The sequence below is a fragment of the Callithrix jacchus genome, chromosome 12, assembly GCF_049354715.1.
Source record: "Callithrix jacchus isolate 240 chromosome 12, calJac240_pri, whole genome shotgun sequence".
In the NCBI taxonomy this organism is placed as follows: domain Eukaryota; kingdom Metazoa; phylum Chordata; class Mammalia; order Primates; family Cebidae; genus Callithrix; species Callithrix jacchus.
This window is the reverse complement of record NC_133513.1, coordinates 72,290,504-72,311,535: the sequence shown is the minus strand read 5'-3', so window position 1 is coordinate 72,311,535 and position 21,032 is coordinate 72,290,504. Positions and strand designations below refer to the sequence as shown.

The 21,032-nt window shown below is 34.4% G+C and overlaps 1 protein-coding gene across 2 annotated transcripts in view; it reads right to left on the bottom strand.

Moving 5' to 3' along the window:
* Positions 1-3,118: 3,118 nt before the first annotated feature.
* Positions 3,119-21,032, bottom strand: part of IPMK (inositol polyphosphate multikinase) — a 67,613-nt gene continuing 49,699 nt past the window's right edge. For both annotated transcript variants that reach the window (XM_009009910.4, XM_002756350.5), the window contains exons 5-6: positions 10,329-10,410; positions 3,119-8,514 (exon numbers count right to left, since the gene is read on the bottom strand). In XM_009009910.4, the coding sequence (XP_009008158.1) occupies positions 7,892-8,514; positions 10,329-10,410 (705 nt within the window). In that variant the 3' untranslated portion in view covers positions 3,119-7,891. The remainder of the gene's footprint in view (positions 8,515-10,328; positions 10,411-21,032) is intronic.

The following is a 21,032-nucleotide window of genomic DNA, read 5'->3' as shown; positions in this document are numbered from 1 at the left end:
CCATTAAATAGCAGAGAAGAAAACAATATATGGTTCTAGAAGGAGGTGGATATGCAGGTTTGAAGGTGAGGTAATGTGCTAACATTTTGATTACTACCATTTTCTTAGTGAAAAATTAAAGCATGGGCCAAGGGAATCTGAGTGAGGAGGCATGGTGACACAGCTCTCTGGAAGAATGGTGGGATAATTGATTTTGAAGGTGTATTAAGATTGCCTTGAAGGCAATCTTTAAACCATTTGGAGTTTGAAATAATAAATTTTGAGAGACACCAGGAGGATGGCTGTGTTTTTCTCCAACCATTTTCATCTAGCTGTTTTTATTAAAATAATTTCAACTTTTATTTTAGATTCAGGTTGTACTTTTGCAGGTTTATTACTTGGATATATTATATTGTGTGATTCTGAGGTTTAGGATGTGATTGATCCCATCACTCAGGTACTAAGCATAGTATCCAATAGTTTTTCATCCCTTGACCCACCCCACCCCCAGTACTTTTTGGTGTCTTGTTGCCATCTTTATGTCCATCCATGTCCGTTGTTTAGCTCCCTCTTTTAAGTGAGAACATGCCAACTCTTTCCAGCTCTAAGGTACAGGTACTGAGTAGGTAGAAAATAAAGAAAACCAGAGTGAGTTTCCCAGGGGAATACAATGAAAGGAATAGGGCTAGAAAGTCTGTGGCTGCGTGTATGGGAGTGACTTATAATGAAGAACTTTTGAATCCAAGTTGTATAAGGCTTAAAGTAAGAACACGAAGATGATGGACAGTGCAAAGGTTAGGATCAACGCACTGGATCGCTGTGGGTGAAAATAGTAGGGAGAGGAAGTTGAAAGTACAGGAAGAGATAGAGTGGGATGTTAATCAGTAATGTCTAGGGTGCCTATGAGAATGAGTGGCTGAAGTCAAAGTAGAAAATAAAATCACTGGCAGTGAGGAGAGCAGGGGCCGAGAGGTCAAGGTGTCAGAAAACTCACGTTTGTGTACAAAAAATCATTAATAATGTTTAGAACTGGAGTGTGTAGAGTGTGAATGTGACCCGGGTACTGTGTTTGACATAATTGGAGGGGCTACGGAGAGATGACTGAAATAAGGAGGGAGAGCAGGTCCTTCAGAGGAACGTGCCTTGTTTTGTTAAAGGAAGGAGCAGGAATAATGATGATTCTGGAAGTGTCTACAGAACATCTACCACCTCCTGGCCTGATCTTATTTAAGTATGGGGGGGAAACAGCCACTGTTTACTTCAATATCTCCTGAAAATATGAGGAAATCTGCAGTATCTTTTGGAAGGATTATTATAAACCGTTTGAGAACACTGAAATACCTGAAGAGATGCACTTCAGTTATTTGCAGATTTGTTATGTGGAAGCTTCTTTTATCTGCTGGTTATGACTTCGTCTCAAATGGATAATATATTTCAAAAACTCAGATCCTTGAGCCCTTTTGAGAAAGCAAGGTCTCTACAAAAGCTATACGGAACAAGTAAAAATTAGCCTGGAAAAGCTACAAAGCACATATTTATGTGTAACTGAGCATAGGTCTGATTAATTCTCCTACTTAAGATTAGGCAAGTTTACCTAGATCTAGAAACTAGAAATTAGGGATAAACACACTGACATCTTTGGATAAAGCCAGAGTGCTAGATGTTGCCATTTTTCAAAGATTTACTACTCTTATTACCCCCCAAGAAATATATCCAAAACCAATTATTACATATGTAAATGTGCATATTATTACCAATAATAAGAGGGTAAAAAATAGTATCTCCTCTGGGAAAAAAATGAATGGGAAATGCATGGGAAAGAGAAATTATAAAGTAATTATTCATACAGAAGATTAAAAGGCCAATGGCACAAATAATAGAAAATAACAAGTCTATCATTACAGGATTCCTAAAATTTGTTGTAGGAAGCACAGTTTAACGTTTCTGACATTAACTTTCCAATGAACTTTTTCTTCCAATTAAGAGTGGCCAGTGCTATCTCAAGCCATTTCCGGCTGTATTCTCTTCCTATTCTAAGCCCCTTTCATTCTCTGTTACCAGCACTCTCTCATGGCTTCCAAACAGCTCTGCTTGGGCCTCTGCTCAAGTGGTAGTGTATACCCTACCTCCAAGAACTTTTTGCAAATTTTGTTAGTCAAAAGTGTGGTCCATGGACCAGCATCGCAGAGTCCAGTCCAATCTACTTAATCAGAATCTGCATTTGAACAAAATCCCCAAGTGATTATTTTTACTTATTATTTTATAATTTTCAATTTTTATTCTTTCCCTTTAGCTCTTATTTAGTCCTCACACTTAGCTATAACTTGGGGACTGTAGCAGTGGGGTTCCAAGTTTCTTTTCAGCAGTTAGCCTATCTTAAGCAGGAGGGAAAAAAACTACTACATCACATAGTATTGGTCCTCTCCATAGCATTCACAAAGAAGCAGGCATTACGGTGGAGTGCCTTCTTCAGTACTAAGATGTTATAAATCAAACTCTCTTCTTCCTCTTGCCAACTATTAGAACGACTTTTCTATCTTCACAACCCTGCTGAATATTGAGAAGTGTCAATCATAATTCCGCTATTTTATCCCATATCAACATGTTTTTTTCTCTCTTCCAGCCAGTATATATCTTCATAATAGATACTGAATCCTTTGTAACTTTTTTAAATCTCCAAAGCAAAATATAGTGCCTGGAAAAAGAGGTGTTCAGCAGTACCCTCTTTTTAACTAATAATGAAAATAATAACTTGGTCACTAATTTCTGAAATTTCAAATACATGAAAAAAAAAAACACCTTACCTACTTTATTGTATTTTCACAACCAAATCAATTTGTTTCTATAGCCCACTCCTTCTAGGTTGATTCCAAAGATTTTAGTTTATGTGATAGAAAAAATAAATATCCATGCAAAATGGTTTACATACTTGATCATTTCCAATGTATACACTTAAAAAAATCCCTTCCCCAATTTGTCTGAAAGTATGCTTCTTTCTACTGATGCACTTTCATAGACATCTTTGATTCCCCAATGATTCCTATAGTTTGATACATAACATGCACTTAAATATTTGTTGAATGAATGAGTTATTTTTAAACCACCATGTTTGTTAGCATGTTACAATTAATGAAAAAAGTTCCAATGCAAAACATTTTAATAGGTTGTCAAATATACAGGTATTAGAATTATGTAAATATCACTTATAAAAATTGGTATATCACATTAGATGATTCTATAAAATAAAAACACAAATCACACATTGACAATAACCCCTGCAGTCCAAGCATATCCCCGCAATAGTACAAATTACAAACACATTTTTTTTAAAAACCCTAAAGACATTTATACATTTAAACCAAGGTAACTGTGACTAAATACATTCATTCATCAAGTACAATAAGTTTAGCATTGCTGCTTATAGTCACTAATAACACAATTTTAGGTGCAATTTCACATGCTTTCATAAATCTTCCAGTACAGTTCCCATAAAGTGTCTTTGTGCACACCATTTTCATTTATATGCAGGTACATCATATGTAAAACTATTTCACTTCATAAACTGTTAATATATATCTTGAGTGGACAGCAGGTAAAAACTTTAAACCTCAATGATGACAAAATTTAAAATTAAAGTCTTGAAAGCCTATAGTGATTTGTTTATTTGCATAAATACTATTTTCACCTGGTACAGGCTATTAAAATAAGTAATGAGAATTTAAATATTAACTCAAAAAAAGAGGCTCCAAATCTTCCTAAGAAATTAATGCATTTTCAAAGTAATAATATAATCAGTCTGTAAATCAAAAGTAATTTCATATTCATTGCCAAATTTAAAATATCAGTGATGTGAAAAGAAGATTGAGGCCTAAAATTGTTGAGCTAAATCATAAAATACAATAAAGAAGATGCAGTTCATTTGCTTGGGAATATATAATGGAATGTTTTTCACAGTAATGTTATGTTAAACACTACTTTAAATGGACAGTCTAAATAAATGTACCTTTGCCAGCAAGGAAAGTGAAAAATTAAGGCTCTTATGCCATCTGTAACTACTACCCAAACTTAAGTTAAATAGAGGTTACAATACTGCAAAATATTACTTCTAACTTCTTTAATATTGTTAGTTGCTTCATTTCAACCTCATACCTATTATCCTATTTAGATGCATATTTTTCTATATCTGTATTTTTATTAAGTCCCCAATCCCAGCCCATCTAAACAGAACACTGAAAATGGTTAGGGCCTTATCTGTTTGGTTCACATTGTAATACTGGGGGCTAAAAATGCTTAACACATGGCATAAATCCAAGTACTATTTTTGAATAAACTAAGAAGCCTGGCCTCCAAAGGCAACACTACTTGTTTTTCCGAAGCATTAACAGATAATTGTTACCTCTTTAGATAACCTGATTGACACTTATTAAAAAGGAATAGATGTTTCCTAGGCTATGAAAACATCAGAAATATGTAATAGAAAAGATAACTGAGGGTACAAGCATATCAAATCAAGACTAAAGGCACTGGAGAAAATTGTAAACAATTTTTAAAGCAAATCAAGTTTTAAAGTATAAAATGCCAAACTACTAAGAGAAAATGTACTAAAATGATGACAATGCTTTACCATAGTGGACACAATTCCCATAATTTAACAGAATTGTTTCATTGTTCTATTATTTTCTTTCATCCTACATCTTCTATAATATTCCAAACCCTAGAAACAAATGTATTTCCAGTTGCGTGAAACAAAAAATTGCAACTATCTATGGAAATTCTTTTTTCTTAAATGATGCTATAAATTTGATACACAGACTTGGCAGACAGACATAGAACATCATCTTGGAAATCATAAAATACTAAATTATGCTCAATTGAAATACAAAGGTTCTTATTTAGTTGAACACAGTTTAGAGCCCCATAACAGCAAATTGTAGTGTAAAGAGGAAAAGTAAGTACAATCTTTCCAGACACACACAAAGAATAATGGATACTGAGTTGAAATATCACAAGCTCCACTTTAGAGCCATTTAATATTCATATTTTCATAATTGTTTCTTGAAAAACTATTTAGATAAAATATTTAGCATTTATAATTGATTTTAATTTACTTGAATCTACGCAATGTCCATCCATATTAAAATATCAATTAATGTAAATACTTTATTATAAAACTATTATACAATTTAAATTTTTATTAGAGGAAGGTATTATTCACATCCACAATTTCTTAAAGTCCTTTCTAAATGAGTGTATTCCATAAGAAATACACTGAAATCATTACTTATGTTTCATAGGGGAAAAAAACTATGAGAATCCTATTAACCCAAACTATATCGGTATTATACTTATTTCTTAAACTTTTACATGTTCAAATACGCTTGGTGAATAGTGATCATTCATCCCCACAGTGGTAAATTTCAGCATAATATTAAGTGACTGAGATCGACTAAAATAGTCACAAGTAGGCTGGATAAACAGACACTTACTCTGTTATACCTAAGCTTACTTATAAAGCAACATAAAATGAGCACTGGATAACAATGATAACAAATGTAAACCAACAGAATTAAATGTTAAACCTTTTCCTGAAAAACAACAGATTAAAGGACTTCTTGCTTTATTAAAAACAAAACATGATCTATTGTATCAAAAAGGTAAGACACTGATTTTACAAAATTATATTTCCAAATACAGATTAAAAAAATCTTTAACAGTTAATTCAGATTTTATTGAGCTAAAATGTGCAAAAAATCTGATAATACTTAAGTTTAATAAATTCATTATACATAAGCTGATATCATCCCATACAAAAAAAGCCTCAATATCTTGTTAAGATTCAAAATAGTGTTTAATTATCTGAGCTTAAGATTTATTGAACCACTATCCAAATAACAACAAAAGTCCGTACTGTAAGAGAAAAACTAAAAATTTTCTGATTATTAATTATGATTTGAAATTCATTCCCATTAAAACACAGAACTATAGCCAATATCCATTTGAAAAGTAAAGAAAAATTGGAAGTCCTTATGGAAAATACAATTCTAATAAAAAAATTAAAATCGAATTTTGCTATTACAAAATGCACATTATCTTTTCAGTTATTCAGGTTTAGTAGATTTACTAAGCATAAAGTTCATTGAGCATTTATTTGGTACTTCTATATGGAGTCACGTATTTGCAAAGTACCCCCAGAAAGGGTTGGGAAGGTAAGATAAACATAAAATTGTAATACTTTTCTCCACAGCACAACAAAGGTGCTTGGATTTAAAAATTCAGTTTGTAACTCCAGAAGAAAGAGGAGAAACAATTTACAACTCCAAAATATTTTGCAGAAATATGACAAAACTGCTAACTACTTAGAAATGTTATTAGTGAATCAAAGTGCAAGTAATGACAGCATTATCATCAAATGTATTTGAAGACTCAAAGTTTTACATGTTTTCAATGACAAATAATTAGTTGTTTTTTTTAAGGTGGTGGGTATGAAATACAAATCTAATTTTTCCAGGAACTGTAGCACTGCCCTTGCACCCACCCCCATGAAATTAAATTATAATTTCACTGTTGAACATGATATATAACTGTTTTGAATGAGTGAAATAGAAGCCTGAATTTAGCTATGCACCAAACCGTATATGACAGACTAATTTACACATAGTATTTTTTATAACAACCTAATTAGATATTGTTTTTCATGGCTTACTATAATTCTGAGAAACTACTTTTAACAACATACATTTACACTACCATTTAACTAAATGGGGACATATAAATACATAAATTTTTAAAGAAAAAAATTCAAGTTATTTAGAGGAGAAATAAAACTTCAATTATTTACTTTTTTGAAGCTGTATTTATATAAAAAGGTATATGTTTTATGATACTTTTCACAATGTATAAATTTATATTCCAATTTTCTCATAAATGAAAGATAATAAAAATATTTTGTTGGCTGGGCACAGTGGCTCATGCCTGTAATCCCTGTACTTTGGGAGGCCAAGGCAGGTGGATCATAAGGTTAGGAGATCAAGACCAGCCTGGCCAATATGGTGAACCCTTGTCTCTACTAAAAATACCAAAACATTAGCTGGGCATGGTGGCAGGCACCTATAATCCCAGCTACTCAGGAGGTTGAGGCAGAGAATTGCTTGAACCCAGGAGGCGGAGGTTATAGTGAGCCGAGATCACACCACTGCAATCCAGCCTGAGCGACAGAGCTAGACTTCATCTCAAAAAAAAAATTTTGTTGTTGTTGTCATCCATATCAATTGTCTTTTTCATGAAGCATAATATTTTGAGAGAGAGAGAGAGATATGTAAAAAATCAGAGAGAAAACCTGCTTTTGGAATGCAACAATTCTAAATCCTTTCACTAAGAAGCACCCTTTGATATGCTGGTCTGAACTTTTAATATAAAACCTAAACAGTACTTATTTCTGAGTAAAAGTTTCTCCAGTTTTAGTAACTTCATACATAGCAATACTAAGGACATCAACCTGTGCTTTTGAGATTTTGGTAGGTGTTCTAATAATGTAATAGTTTAGATATGGCTCATTGTCAATGTTGGGTGGACAGAGATTTCATGAACTGGCTACAGAAAGCTAACTAAACTCTTAATGACTGAATAATGGTTTGCATTTTACTTGAGCCAAAAAATTGTTTAAGCCATGTACCACCACATTCCCTGCTTAACATTCCTAAGTTTCTTTATTCTTCATAGTTTTCTAATAAACAAATAATTAGTTTTCCTGAGTAAGATTATAAAAAAGTTAACCTTTCTTCCAAAAGTAGAAAGACAAATAAAATGTCGACTCACAATACAAATTTTTACATAGCATTACAGGTGCAGAGATATTGACTGCTGCTCTTCATTATGATTGGCCCACCCCTTAAAAAAAACTGCAACAAAGGATTCAATTGTCTAAAATACTTTGAAGTACAGAAATTAAATGCTTTAGCCCATAAACGTATCCCTCATCTATTGTGTTGCTAGGGAACACATGAGCAAAATCTATCATTCGCACTTCTACTTCGGCGATCTCTTGACAACCAGTGGGAAGATGGTAGAAAACTTTTTCCAGTTGGGAAAGCACATTTCCATTTAAATGTTCCTGTGACATGCTTTTCCATCCATTGTCTTGGTCCAGATTTTCAACTTTCAATGAAGTCTGACTGTGATGCTTTTTAATATACATTTTCCTGTGACGAGCATACATCTTGGACAAGCTTTTGCCTACTGAAGACTCTATTTTTCCATTCACTGTGGAACTGAACACATGAAAGTTATTATTGTACTCTAGTACTTCTGTGTCTGACAGTGGTCCTTTGGACAAAAACTTTTCTGCCAAAGCTCTGTCATTCAGTTTTGTAGTGGTTGGCTGAGATGAACCTTCATAAACAAACAGTAATGAACTTGCGTAAAAGTGAAGCTGCTTCTGGTTTTCAAACCACTGCAGAATTTTCTCAATCTTCTGAATACTGGCAGCAACAGCATCTTTTCTTAAGCAGTACCCATTATAAAAAAATCTAGAGACTCCTATAAAAAGAAAAATATGAGCATTATAATCAAATTATGAAATAACTATTATTTGGGAAGTAGACTCATCAGATGGAATTCTCCAGTATTTTCCCTATCATCCCTTATAATTAAGTGAACAGTTAATCTCAGAATTCGAATAATTCTAGTCAGATATAGAAATATGACCTCAGCTTAATTTCTGCCGAAGATGCTCTTATTACAAAACATTTAAATGACATTAATGTCATATGAAGTATCCTATTTAGACAAAAAGAAATTTATTACAGGTAGACTGGTAGTTTACTTCTTTCACTATATTCTCTTAAGAAATAAGATTCTAAGACTTGCTCTATTTGCTATTGTGAGAAATGTTACAGTAAAATTACTTGTTCAGGCTGGGCACAGTGGCTCACTTCTGTAATCCCAGCACTTTTGGAGGCCGAGGCGGGTGGATCACTTGAGGTTAGGCGTTCAAGAACAGCCTGGCCAACATGGTAAAACCTTGTCTCTACTAAAATACAAAAATTACGCATGGTGGCACATGCCTGTATTCCCAGCTACTTGGGAGCCTGAGGCACAAGAATCACCTGAACCTAGGAGGTAGAGGTTACAGCAAGCCAAGATCATGCTACTGCACTCCAGCCTGGCTGAAAGAGCGAGACTGTCTTTTAAAACAAATACTTGTTAGAATCTCATTTAGAGCTAATTACAACTTAGAGTCAAATTTAGTTATTTTTTAATAATACCATTACCAAATACAAAACCATAACTCTACTAATTTTCATTTGCTCTCAATTATATTGATTAAGTCCATTTTTCAAAAAAATTAAGTGCTATTCACTTTTGGGAATAGCACTTTCCCAGGTTAGGGATGCTATTGAAAACTGAGACCTTTAAATGTTTTAACTTATCAGATTATTAATTAGGCCATTTTTAAAACTATGCCTATTTTATCACACTTGAGAATTTGCTTTCTGCTTTTAAATAACGTGTTCCCCCAATTAGGGTCAGAAACTACTAAAAGATATATTCAGTTATGACTAAATTATTAGCCTGGGAAAATATTTTTTAAATAGCCCATCTGAAAGTTATTTTGCTGTTGATTAAGTACTCCAAGGCAAATACTAATTGTTAAGCTCATGCTATGGATGTTTGCTTTCTATACATAAAATAAGAATTATTCTGTAAAGTTTCTACACTATGCCTAAGTTCTTCTCTATCTTAGTAGAGCTAAGAATAAACTTGTAATATAATGTTATTTCTAGGAATCTAGGATATTGTTGCTTTTGTAATATCTTGGCCATAAATATTTTTAGAAGCATATATGTATGTTAACAGACTTATCAATTTAATGCCACTTAGTTAATCATTATGTAGCTCTAGAAACTTACATAACTCAACTACACATGGGAAAATTCAATAAAAATAACAGTACATGCTACAACACATATTTCAAAGTCTCTTATGTAACAAAGTTTTAATATACTATGATACTATAAAGTAAGTATAACCTTTGCTTACAAAATAATTTTAACAACAACAGTTCCAGTATTAAGCTAGACACTTGGTTCACAGCTGTTCATTATTTTGTTCAGTATATTAATAAGAAAGAAATGAAAACGTAACAGAGGGTCATTCATGGGCCATGGTCTTGATGTATTATGAACCAGGGTTTAAGATTAATCCAATTCTGTAAATCTAAGTTCATTATTTTTTTAAAAAATGTATTATGAATTAAATTGCTTCTCCAAATGAGAACTAAAACTGAAATAACTTTAGAATTATTTTGTTAACTGTTCAATCATAAAAGCATTAGTTTTTTAAATCCTTACCATCCTTTATAGTTTCTTTTGTTAAGCTTCTTCCATAATGCTGGTTTTGTGTCTCATAGCTGTCGGAATGAATATGATACACCTGTCAAAAAAAGCAGTGAATATTACAATGCTAATACTCCTTGACCATGTGAGATTTATCCCAGCAACACAGGGTGGCTAAAGATGAAATCTACTTAGGTAATTCATTTTAATAGAGTTGAGAAGAAAAAAATCCCAGTAATATCAATGGATCCTGAAAAGGCACTTTACAAAATTTAACATCTACTGCTGATGAAAACTCTTTGTAATATAAGGATAGATTAATATTTTCAATATGATAAAACTATCTACCTCTACCAGGAGTTAGTTTCAAGTTTAAAGAAGAGAACTGAAAAAGCACTTCTTTTAAAATACAACAAGCTTTCACAAAAATATTTTATCACGATGTCTTTTATATTATTATCATCTAATATTCTGGTGTTCCTAGCAAATGTAATTAGAAAGAAATTAGAAGTATAATAATTTGAAAAGATGGGGATAACATTAATACTCTGAAGATAATAGTTGTACACTGGAAAACAAAATTAAAAACAAATATAATAATAAAATAGATGACATGGCATTTAGATACAAATTAGTAAACAGAAAATAAGCTTTCTAAACACAAATAACTGGTTAGAAAATATAATGAAAGGAAAGGCCTCTATTTATAAAATGTAACCCTGAAAACATAAAAATAAGCTAAATATGTAAAAAATGTATAAAAAGATATCTTTAAGACATTCCTAAGACGCACCTATGTTCTCAAAGAAGATTCAACATAATATATCAATTTTACTTAAATTAATCTACAACTAAAGTGAGATTATAATAAAAATACCAACTTTTTTTTTGATGATGTCTCACTCTGTTGCCCAGGCTGGAATGAAGTGGCAGGATCTCAGCTCACTGCAACCCCTGCCTCCAGGGTTCAAGTGATTGGCGTGCCTCAGCCTCTTGAGTAGCTGGGATTACAGGCTCATGACACCACATCTGGCTAATTTTTGTATTTCTAGTAGAGGTGGGGTTTTACCATGTTGGCCAGGCTGGTCTCAACTCCTGACCTCCTCAAGTGGTCCACCTGCCTCAGCTTCCCAAAGTTTTGAGATTACGCATGTTAAGTCACCATGTCCAGCCCTAACAATTTTTTTTTAACCAAAAGCCAACTCTGAAGTTCACATATATATATATATTATTTTTAAAGAGCCAAGAAAAGTTATAAGATTAATAAGGTAGAACTAACCTTTGCCATCCTATCAGATATTAAAACATATTTTGATCAAACATATGTGAGAATTTAATATGTGATAATGGGATTTTGATAAACAGGAAAGGAATATTTATTAAATGGTGTTAGTCTGATGAAACAGTGATCAGGAAAAACTAAGTTGTATTCATACCTGGTATCTTATGTCAGGATAAATTTCAAATGTATCAAAGACTGAAATGATAAAAGGGTCCCTGAAAACATGCAGGAATCCTTGAGTAACTGATAATTACTAGGGACAGCATTTCCAACTAAAACTCAGAAATGTCACAACTGGATTTTTTGGTAGATATTATTTGTACAGATTTATGGGATACATGTGACATTTTCTTACAGGCATAGAATGTGTAATGATCAAGTCAGGCTATTTGGGGTATTCACCACTACATATATTTATCATTTCTATGTGTACACAGTGTTTTTGCCATGCAGAAATCGAAGGAAAAATAGGAAAAAAAATCATTTGAAATTTATTTGATGAACAAAGGGCATATTTACACTTATGGGGGAACAAACAAGAAACCTTTTTCTTAAACAAGAAAAAGTGTTTAAGGTAGGTTTTGTAATAAACATATATGCACTATTTGCATGTTTAAAATATCTCTGGAAGGATATATAGAGAAAAAATAACTATAATATCTTGTATGGAGGCAAACTATTCAACTGCACAGGTATGCCTCATTTTATTGAATTTCACTTCATTGTGCTTTACAAATATTGCATTATTTACAAATTGAAGGTCTGTGGCAACCCTGCTTGAGCAAATCTATTGGTGCCACTTTTCCAACAGCACATGGTCACTTTGTCTTTGTATTACAATTTGGTCATTTATGAAATATTTCAAACTTATTAGATCTGTGTGGTGATCTGCCAGTAGTGATCTTTGATGTTACTCCTGTAATTATTTTGAGATGTCACAAAGCACACCCACATAAGATGGCAAATTTAATTGATAAATATGTATGTTCTGACTGCTCCACCAACTAGCTATCCCTCCATCTCTCTTTCTCTCCTCAGGCCTCCCTATTCTGTGAGACATAACAATGTTGAAATTAGGCCAATTAATAACCCTCCAATGGCCTCTAAGTGTTCAAATGAAAGAAAATGTCACCTCTCTCACTTTAAATCAAAAGCTAAAAAGTGAGCTGGGCCCGGTGGCTCACACCTGCAATCTCAGAGCTTTGGGAGGCCGAGGTGGGCGGATCATGAGGTCAACAGATTGAGACCACCCTGGCCAGCATGGTAGAACCCCTTCTCCACTAAAAAATACAAAAATTAGCCAGGTGCAGTGGCACGCACCTGTAGTCCCAGCTACTCGGAAAGCTGAGACAGGAGAATCACTAGAACCAGAGGTTCCAGTGAGCAGAGATCTCACCACTGCACCCTAGTCTGGTGACATAGTGAGACTCCATCTCAAAAAAATAAAAAGGTGATTAACTAAGTAAGGAAAGCATGTTGAAAGCAAAGACAGGCTTAAAGCTAGGCCTCTTGTGCCAAACAGCCAAGCTATGAATGCAAAGAAAAAGCTCTTGAAGGAAATTCAGAGTGCTACTACATTAAACACACAAATCATAAGAAAGTGAAACAGCCTTATTGCTAACGTGAAGAAAGTTTTAGTGGTTTGGATAGAAGACCAAACCAGCTACATTACCTCAAGCCAAAGCCTGATCCAGAGTAAGACCTTAACTCTTTTCAGTTCCATTAAGGCTGAGAGTCACTATGAGGAAGCTGCAGAACAAGTGCGAAGCTAGCGAAGGCTGTTTCACAGAACATAGTAGAAGTTTATGGGAAGATGTTTTTATCATAAAATGCAAGGTGAGGCAGAAAGTGCTGGTGTAGAAGCTACAGCAACTTATCCAGAAGGTAACTGATGAGGGTTTCTACCCTAAACCACAGGTTCTCAATGTAGATGAAACAGCCTTCTTTTGGGGGGAAAAAATGCCACCTACGGTTTTCTTAGCTAGAGATAACAAGTCAATACCTGGCTTCAAAACTTCAAAGGATAGGCTATCTCTCGTGTTGGGGCAAATGCAACTGGTGACTTTAAGTTGAATACTATACTCACTCATTTGTCCTAGAGCCCTTAAGAATTATGCTGAATCTCCCAGCCCTTTAGGAGGCTGAGGCAGAAGGCTAGCTTGAGGCTAGAGGACAACTTGAGGCAAGGAGCTCAAGAAGAGCCTGAGCATCATAGTGAGACCCCACCTCCACAAAAAAAATGTAAAAATTAATTGGGTGTGGTGGCACATGCCTGTAGTCCCAGCCAGAGGCTGAGGTGGAAGGATTGCTTGAGCCCAGAAGTTGGAGGCTGCAGTGAGTTATGATCATGCCACTGCACTCCAGCCTAGGTGATAGAGCAAGACCCTGTCTCAAAAAACAAATTTTTTTTGCTGAATCTACTCTGTCTGCCTGTGTTCAAAGCCTGTATGACAGTACATCTGCTTATTGATGGAATAACAAAGCCTGGATGACAACACATCTGTTTATAGCATGGTTTACTCAATATTTTCAGCCCACCATTGAGAACTACTGTTCAGAAAAAAAGATTCCTTCCAAAATATTACTGCTCATTGACAGTGCACCTGGTCACCTAAGAGCACTGATGATGTACAAGGAGATTAATTTTGTCTTCATGCCTACTAACAACATTCCTTTTGCCATTGTATGGATCAAGGAGTAATTTCAACTATTAAGTCTTACTATTTAAGCAATATATTTTGTAAGGCTATAGTTGCCATTGATAGAAATTCCTTTGATGGATTGGGGCAAAGTAAATTGAAAACCTTTTGGAAAGAATTCACCATTCTAGATGCCACAAAGAACTAACAGGAGTTTAGAAGAAGTTAATTCCAGCCCTCATGGGTGACTTTGAGAAGTTCAGTTCAAGACTTCAGTGGAAAGAGCAAGAGAACTAGAACTAGAAGTGAGGCCTCAAGATGTGACCGAATTGCTGCAATCTCATGATAAACCTTGAATGGATGAAGAGTGGCTTGCTTGCTTGCTTCTTTATTGACTGAGATAGGGTCTTGCTGTTGCCAGGCTGGAGTGCAGTGGCACGATCATGGCTCACTGCAATCTCAACTTCTTGTGCTCAAGCATTCCTCCCATTTCAGCCTCTTGAGTAGATGGCACTACAGGCATGTGCCACCACGTATTTTTTTTGTAGACGGGGTTTTGTCATGTTGCCCAGCCTGGTCTCAAACTCCTGAGCTCAAGTGATCCACCTGCCTTGACCTCCCAAAGTGTTGGGATTACTGGCATAAGCCACTGTACCTGGCCTCAGACTTGCTTCTTATGGACGAACAAAGAAAGTGGTTTCTTGAGATGGAATCTACTCCTAGTAAAGATCCTGTAAACACTGCCAAAATGACAATGAACGATTTAGAATATTACATAAACTTACTTGATAAAGCAGTGGCAGGATCTGAGAGGACTGACTCCAGTTTTGAAAGTTCTACTGTGAGTAAAGTTCTATCAAAGAGCAACACGTGCTCCAGGGAAAGCTTTCATTAAAGGAAGAGTAAATTTATGCGGCAAACTTCATTGCTGTCTTAAAAAGTTGCTGCAGGCACTCCAACCTTCAGCAACCACCTTGCTGATCAATCAGGTACCATAGGCAAGAGCCTCTACCAACAAAAGAAAACAATTCACTGAACACTCAGATGATAATTAGTATTCTTTAGCAATATGTATTTTTAAGTTAAAGTATATATGTTGTTTTTTAAAAAACATAATGCGGCCAGGCACAGTATCTCATGCCTTTAATAACAGTGCTTTGGGAGGCTGAGGCAGGAGGATCGCTTGAGCCTAGAAGTTTAAGACCAGCCTGGGCAACATGGCAAGGCTCCATCTCTATAAAAATTAAACTGGTGTGGTAGCAAAGATATGTCTAAATCAGAAGTTAACATTCCCATCCTAAAAACATGTAAATATGTAGCAAAAAGGTATCCTTTTTTTTTTTTTTTTAATGGAAAGAGGGCTGAAGAACAGGTGTAGGAGGTGAAAATGATAAGCAAAAGCAAGCTCCAGCTTTTCCTGGATTGTACGTCACCATATGAGTTGCTCATTTCGTGACTTCTTTGCAGAAACTGACAAACTGATCCTAAAATTTATGTGAAAATTAAAGGAACACAGAATAGCCAAAACAAATTTGAAAAAGAACAAAGTTGAGGCCAGGTGGCTCACACCTGCAATCCTAGCACTTTGGAGGCCAGAGCAGGAGGATCACTTGAGTCCAGGAGTTTAACGCCAGCCTGGGCAACAAAGTGAGACACAGTTTACAAAAAATAAATTTAAAAATTACTTGGGTATGATGGTATACACTTGTAGTCTCAATTATTTGGGAGGCTTAAGTGGGAGGATTGCTTGAGCCCCATAGTTCAAGGCTACAGTAAGACACGATCATGCTACTGCACTCTAGCCTGGGTGACAGAGCAAAGACACAGTCCCAAAATAAAAACTAAAAAAAAAAAAAGAACAAAATTGGAGGACTCATAATTCAAAACTTATTCCAAAGCAACATTAATCAAGACAAGACAGTGTAGTATTGGACATAAGGATAGACAATATGAAACAATGGAAAACATTTATGGTCAATTTATTTTCAACAAGGGCATCACAATTATTCATTGGGGGAAGAACAGTCTTATCAACAAATGGTGTTGGGACAACCGGATATCCATACATAAAAGAATGAAGTTTGACCCCTTCCTTAAAGCACACAAAAAATAACTTAAAATGTATTCGAAATCTCAAAACAAGAGATAAAACTATAACATTCTTACAAGAAAAATAGCAGTAAATCTTGACAAGTTTGGGTTAGGCAATGGTTTCTTAGATTTTACACCAAAAGCATAAGTAACAACAAAAATAAGTAAATTGGACTTCAAAACTAAAAGTTTGGGGGCTTCAACAAATACTATCAAGTAAAAGCAATTAATTAGAAAAAATACTTGCAAATCAAAAGTTTGATAGATTTATATACAACTCAATAATTAAAAACAAAATGTCTGAATAGACATATTTCTGAAGATGTACAGTCAATAATATTGCACATGAAAAGATAGTCAACATCATTAATCATTAGAGGAAGGAAAATCAAAACCACAAGGAGATGCTACTCAACACTCACTAGGATGGCTTATAGTAGAAAAACCAAAAGGAACAAAGGTTTCAAGAATGTAGAGAAAATGGAACCATCATGAGCTGCTGGTGGGAATGTAAAATGAATGGTGAAGTCAGCATATGTTCTCACTTATAAGTGGGAGCTAAGCTATGACTAAACAAAGGCATACAGAGTAATATAATGGACTTTAGACACTCAGAAGGAGAAGGGTGGAAGGGGTGGCTAGGGATTAAAAAAAAACTACATATTAGGTAAAAGGTATGCTACTCAGGTGATGAGTACACTAAAATCTCAGAATTTACCACTATATAATTCATCCATATAACAAAAAACAATGGTACTCCAAAAGCTACTTAAATAATTAAAAAAAAAAACAACTCAATAAAATGGTGAAGTCACTCTGGAAAAACACTTTGGCAGTTTTGCCAAAAGTTAAACAAAAACTTAACCCTAGGACCTACAAACTTCATACTTAGGAATCTACCTGAGAGAAATAAAAACATACCTCAACAGAAACTTGTATACAAATATTCATAACAGTTATTAATAGCCAAAAAGTAGAAACAACCCAAAGTCCATCAATGAATGAATCGATACACAAAATGTATCCATATTCATATAATGGAATATTATTTGGCAACAAAAAACAATGTACTGACTTATACTGCAACATGGATGAACTTTCGAAACACTAAGCTAAATGAAAGAAGCCAGTAACAAAATACCACACATTGTACTGTATGATTCAATTTATATGAATTGTCCAGAAGAGGCAAATCTATAGAGATAGAAAATGGATTAGTGGTTCCCTAGGGACAGGGAGTTTGGAAGGAAATTGGTAGGGACTGCTGATGTGTATGAATTTTTTTTGTGGAAGTGATAAAATTGTTCTAAATTGAATATGGTGATAATTGCCCAAGTCTGAATTGACTAAAACCAGTGAACTGTATACTTAAAATAATAAACAGAATGGTATCTAAATGACATCTCGTTAAAGCTATTTCGGGGGGGGAAAACCTCTTTAAGAAATAAAGAAATCTCTATGTCTAGGGAAACAATATATCCCAGCAGGGTGAAATCATACAATACCTTATTTACTTATTCTGAATATGTACCCTAAAGGTAATAGAAATCCAGAGAAGAGCTTACTATTATTATTATTCTATTGCAACAGCTTTTGGGGTTTTTGTTACATGGGTAAGTTCTGTAGTGGTGATTTCTGAGATCTTGACACACCTGTCACCCAAGCAGTGTACACTGTTCCAAATGTGTAGTCTTTTATCCCTTACCTGTGTCCCAGCCTTCCTCAAGTCCCCAAAGTCCACTATCTCATTCTTACGCTTTTGCATCTTCAACGCTTAGCTCCCACTTGTGAGAGCATATGGTATTTGGTTTTCCATTCTTGAGTTCACTTAGAATAATGGTCTACAAGTCATTATTTTTATGGCTGAGTAATATTCCATGGTGTGTGTATATGTATATGTATATGTATATGTATATGTATATGTATATGTATATGTATATATATCTATCTATCTCACATTTTCTTTATCCACTCATTGGTTGACGGGTATTTAGACTGGTTCTGTATTTTTGCAACTGCAAATTGTACTGCTATAAACATGCATATGCAAGTGTCTTTTTTATTTAACAACTTCTTTTCCTTTGGGTAGATACCCAGTGGTGAGATTGCTAGATCAAATGATAGTTCTACTTTTAGTTCTTTAAGTGATCTCCATAATGTTTTCCATAGTGGTTGTGCTAGTTTACATTCCCACCAGCAGTGTAAAAGTGCTCCCTTTTCAACACATCCTTGCCAACATCTGTTATTTTTTTATTTTTTAATTATGGCCATTCCTGCAGGAGTAAGGTAGTATTTCCTTGTGATTTTAATTTGCATTTCTCTATTAGTGATATTGAGCATTTGTTTATATGTCTGTTGGCCATTTGTATATCTTCTTTTGACAATTGTCTATTCATGTCCTTTGCTCACTTTCTGAAGGGACTGGTTTTCCTTTGCAAATTTGTTTGAATTCCTTGCAGATTCCAGATAGTAGTCCTTTGTCAGATGCATAGTTTGCAAACATTTTCTCCTACTCTGTGGGTTGACTGTTTATTCTGCTGATTATTTATTTTGCTGTGCAGAAGCTTTCAAGTTTAATTAGGTCCCATTTATTTATTTTTGTTTTGTGGCATTTGCTTTTGGGTTCTTGGTCATAAATTCTTTGCCCAAGCTAACTGTAGAAGAGTTTTTCCAATGTTATTGTCTAGAATTTTTATGGTTTCAGGTATTAGATTCAAGTCTTTGATCCATCTCGAGTAGTGTTTTGTATAAAGTGAAAGATGAGGATTCAGTTTCACTCTTCTACATGTGGCTTGCCAATTATGCCAGCACCACTTGTTGGATAGGGTGTCCTTTACCAATTTATGTTTTTGTATGCTCTGTTGAAGATCAGTTGGCTGTAATTATTTGGCTTTATTTCTGGGTTCTCAATCTGTTCCACTGGTCTATGTGCCTATTTTTATACAAGTACCATGCTGCTTTGTATATCCTTGTAATATAGTTTATAGTCGGGTAACGTGAAGTCTACAGTTTTGTTCTTTTTGCTTAGTATTTCTTTGGCTACACAGACTCTTTTTCAGTTCAGCAGGATTTAAAATTTTTTTTTTGGTAGTTCTGAGAATGATAATGGTATTTTGATGGGCATTACATTGAATCTGTAGATTGCTTTTGGCAGTATGGTTATTTTCACAATACTGACTCCACACATTCCTGAGCATGGGATGTGTTTCCATTTGTTTGTGTCAGCCATGATTTCTTTCAGTAGTGTGTTATAGTTTTCCTTGTAGAAATCTTTCACCTCCTTGGTTAAGTATATACATAAGTACTTTTATTTTTTTATTTTGTAGCTACTATAAGAGAGATTTAAATTCTTGGTTTGATCCTTGGCTTGGTAGTTGTTGGTGTATAGAGCAGTGCTATTGAATTTGTATCCTGAAACTTTATTGAATTCATTTATTAGCTCTAAGAACTCTTTGGATAAATCTCTAGGATTTCCTAGATATACAATCACGTCACTGGCAAAGAGTCACCATTTGATTTCCTCTTTACTGATCTGGATGCCCTTTATTTCTTTCTCTTGTCTGACTGCTCTGGCTAGGAACTCCAGTACTATGTTGAATAGAAGTGGTGAAGTGGGCATCTTTGTTTTGTTCCAGTACTCAGGGTAAATGCTTTCAACTATTCCCTATTCAGTATGATGATGGCTATGGGTTTGACATAGACAGCTTTTATTATTTTGAAGTAAGCCCCTCTGACATCAATTTTGCTGAGGGTTTTTATCACAAAAGTATGCAGGATTTTGTGAAATGCTTTTCTGCATCTATTGAGATGATCATATAATTTTTATTTTTAATTCTGTTTATGTGATATATCACATTTATATACTGATGTATGTTAAATCATCCCTGCATCCCTGGTAGGAAATGTACTTGATCATGGTGTATTATGTTTTCACTATGTGCTGAATTTGGTTAGCTAGTATTTTGTTGAGGATTTTTGCATCTATGTTCATCAAGGATACTGGTCTGTAGTTTTCTTTTTTTGTTATGTCTTTTCCTGGTTTTGGTATTAGGGTAATATTGGCTTCACAGAATGATTTAGGGAGGATTCCCTCTTTCTTTATCTTTTGGAATTTCACTAAGATTGGTAACAATTCTTCTTTGAATGTCTGACAGAACTCAGCTGTGAATCCATCAGGTCCTGGACTTTTTTTATTGGCAACTCCTTTATTACTGTTGCAATCTCACTGTTTGTTATTGGTCTGTTCAGAGTTTCTATTTTTTCCTGATTTAATGTAGGAGGGTTGTATATTTCCAGAAATTTATTCATTTCCTCTAGACATTCTAGTTTGTGCACATAAAGATGTTCATAGTAGCCTTGAATGATCTTTTGTATTTCTGTGGTATCGGTTGTAATATCACCAGTTTTGTTTTCTAATTAAGCTTATTTGGATCTTCTCTCTTCTTGGTTAATCTAGCTAATGGTCTATCGATTTTGTTTTTCTTTTCAAAGAACCAGCTTTTTGTTTCACTTCTATTTTGCATTATTTTTTATTGTTGTGTCAATTTTACTTAGTTCTGTCCTGATCTTTGTTATTTCTTTAATTCTGTTGGGTTTGGGTTTGGTTTGTTCTTGTTTCTCTAGTTCCTTGAGATGTGACATTAGGTTGTCTACCTATGCTCTTTCAGACTTTTTGATGTAGGTATTTAATGCTATGAACTTTACTCT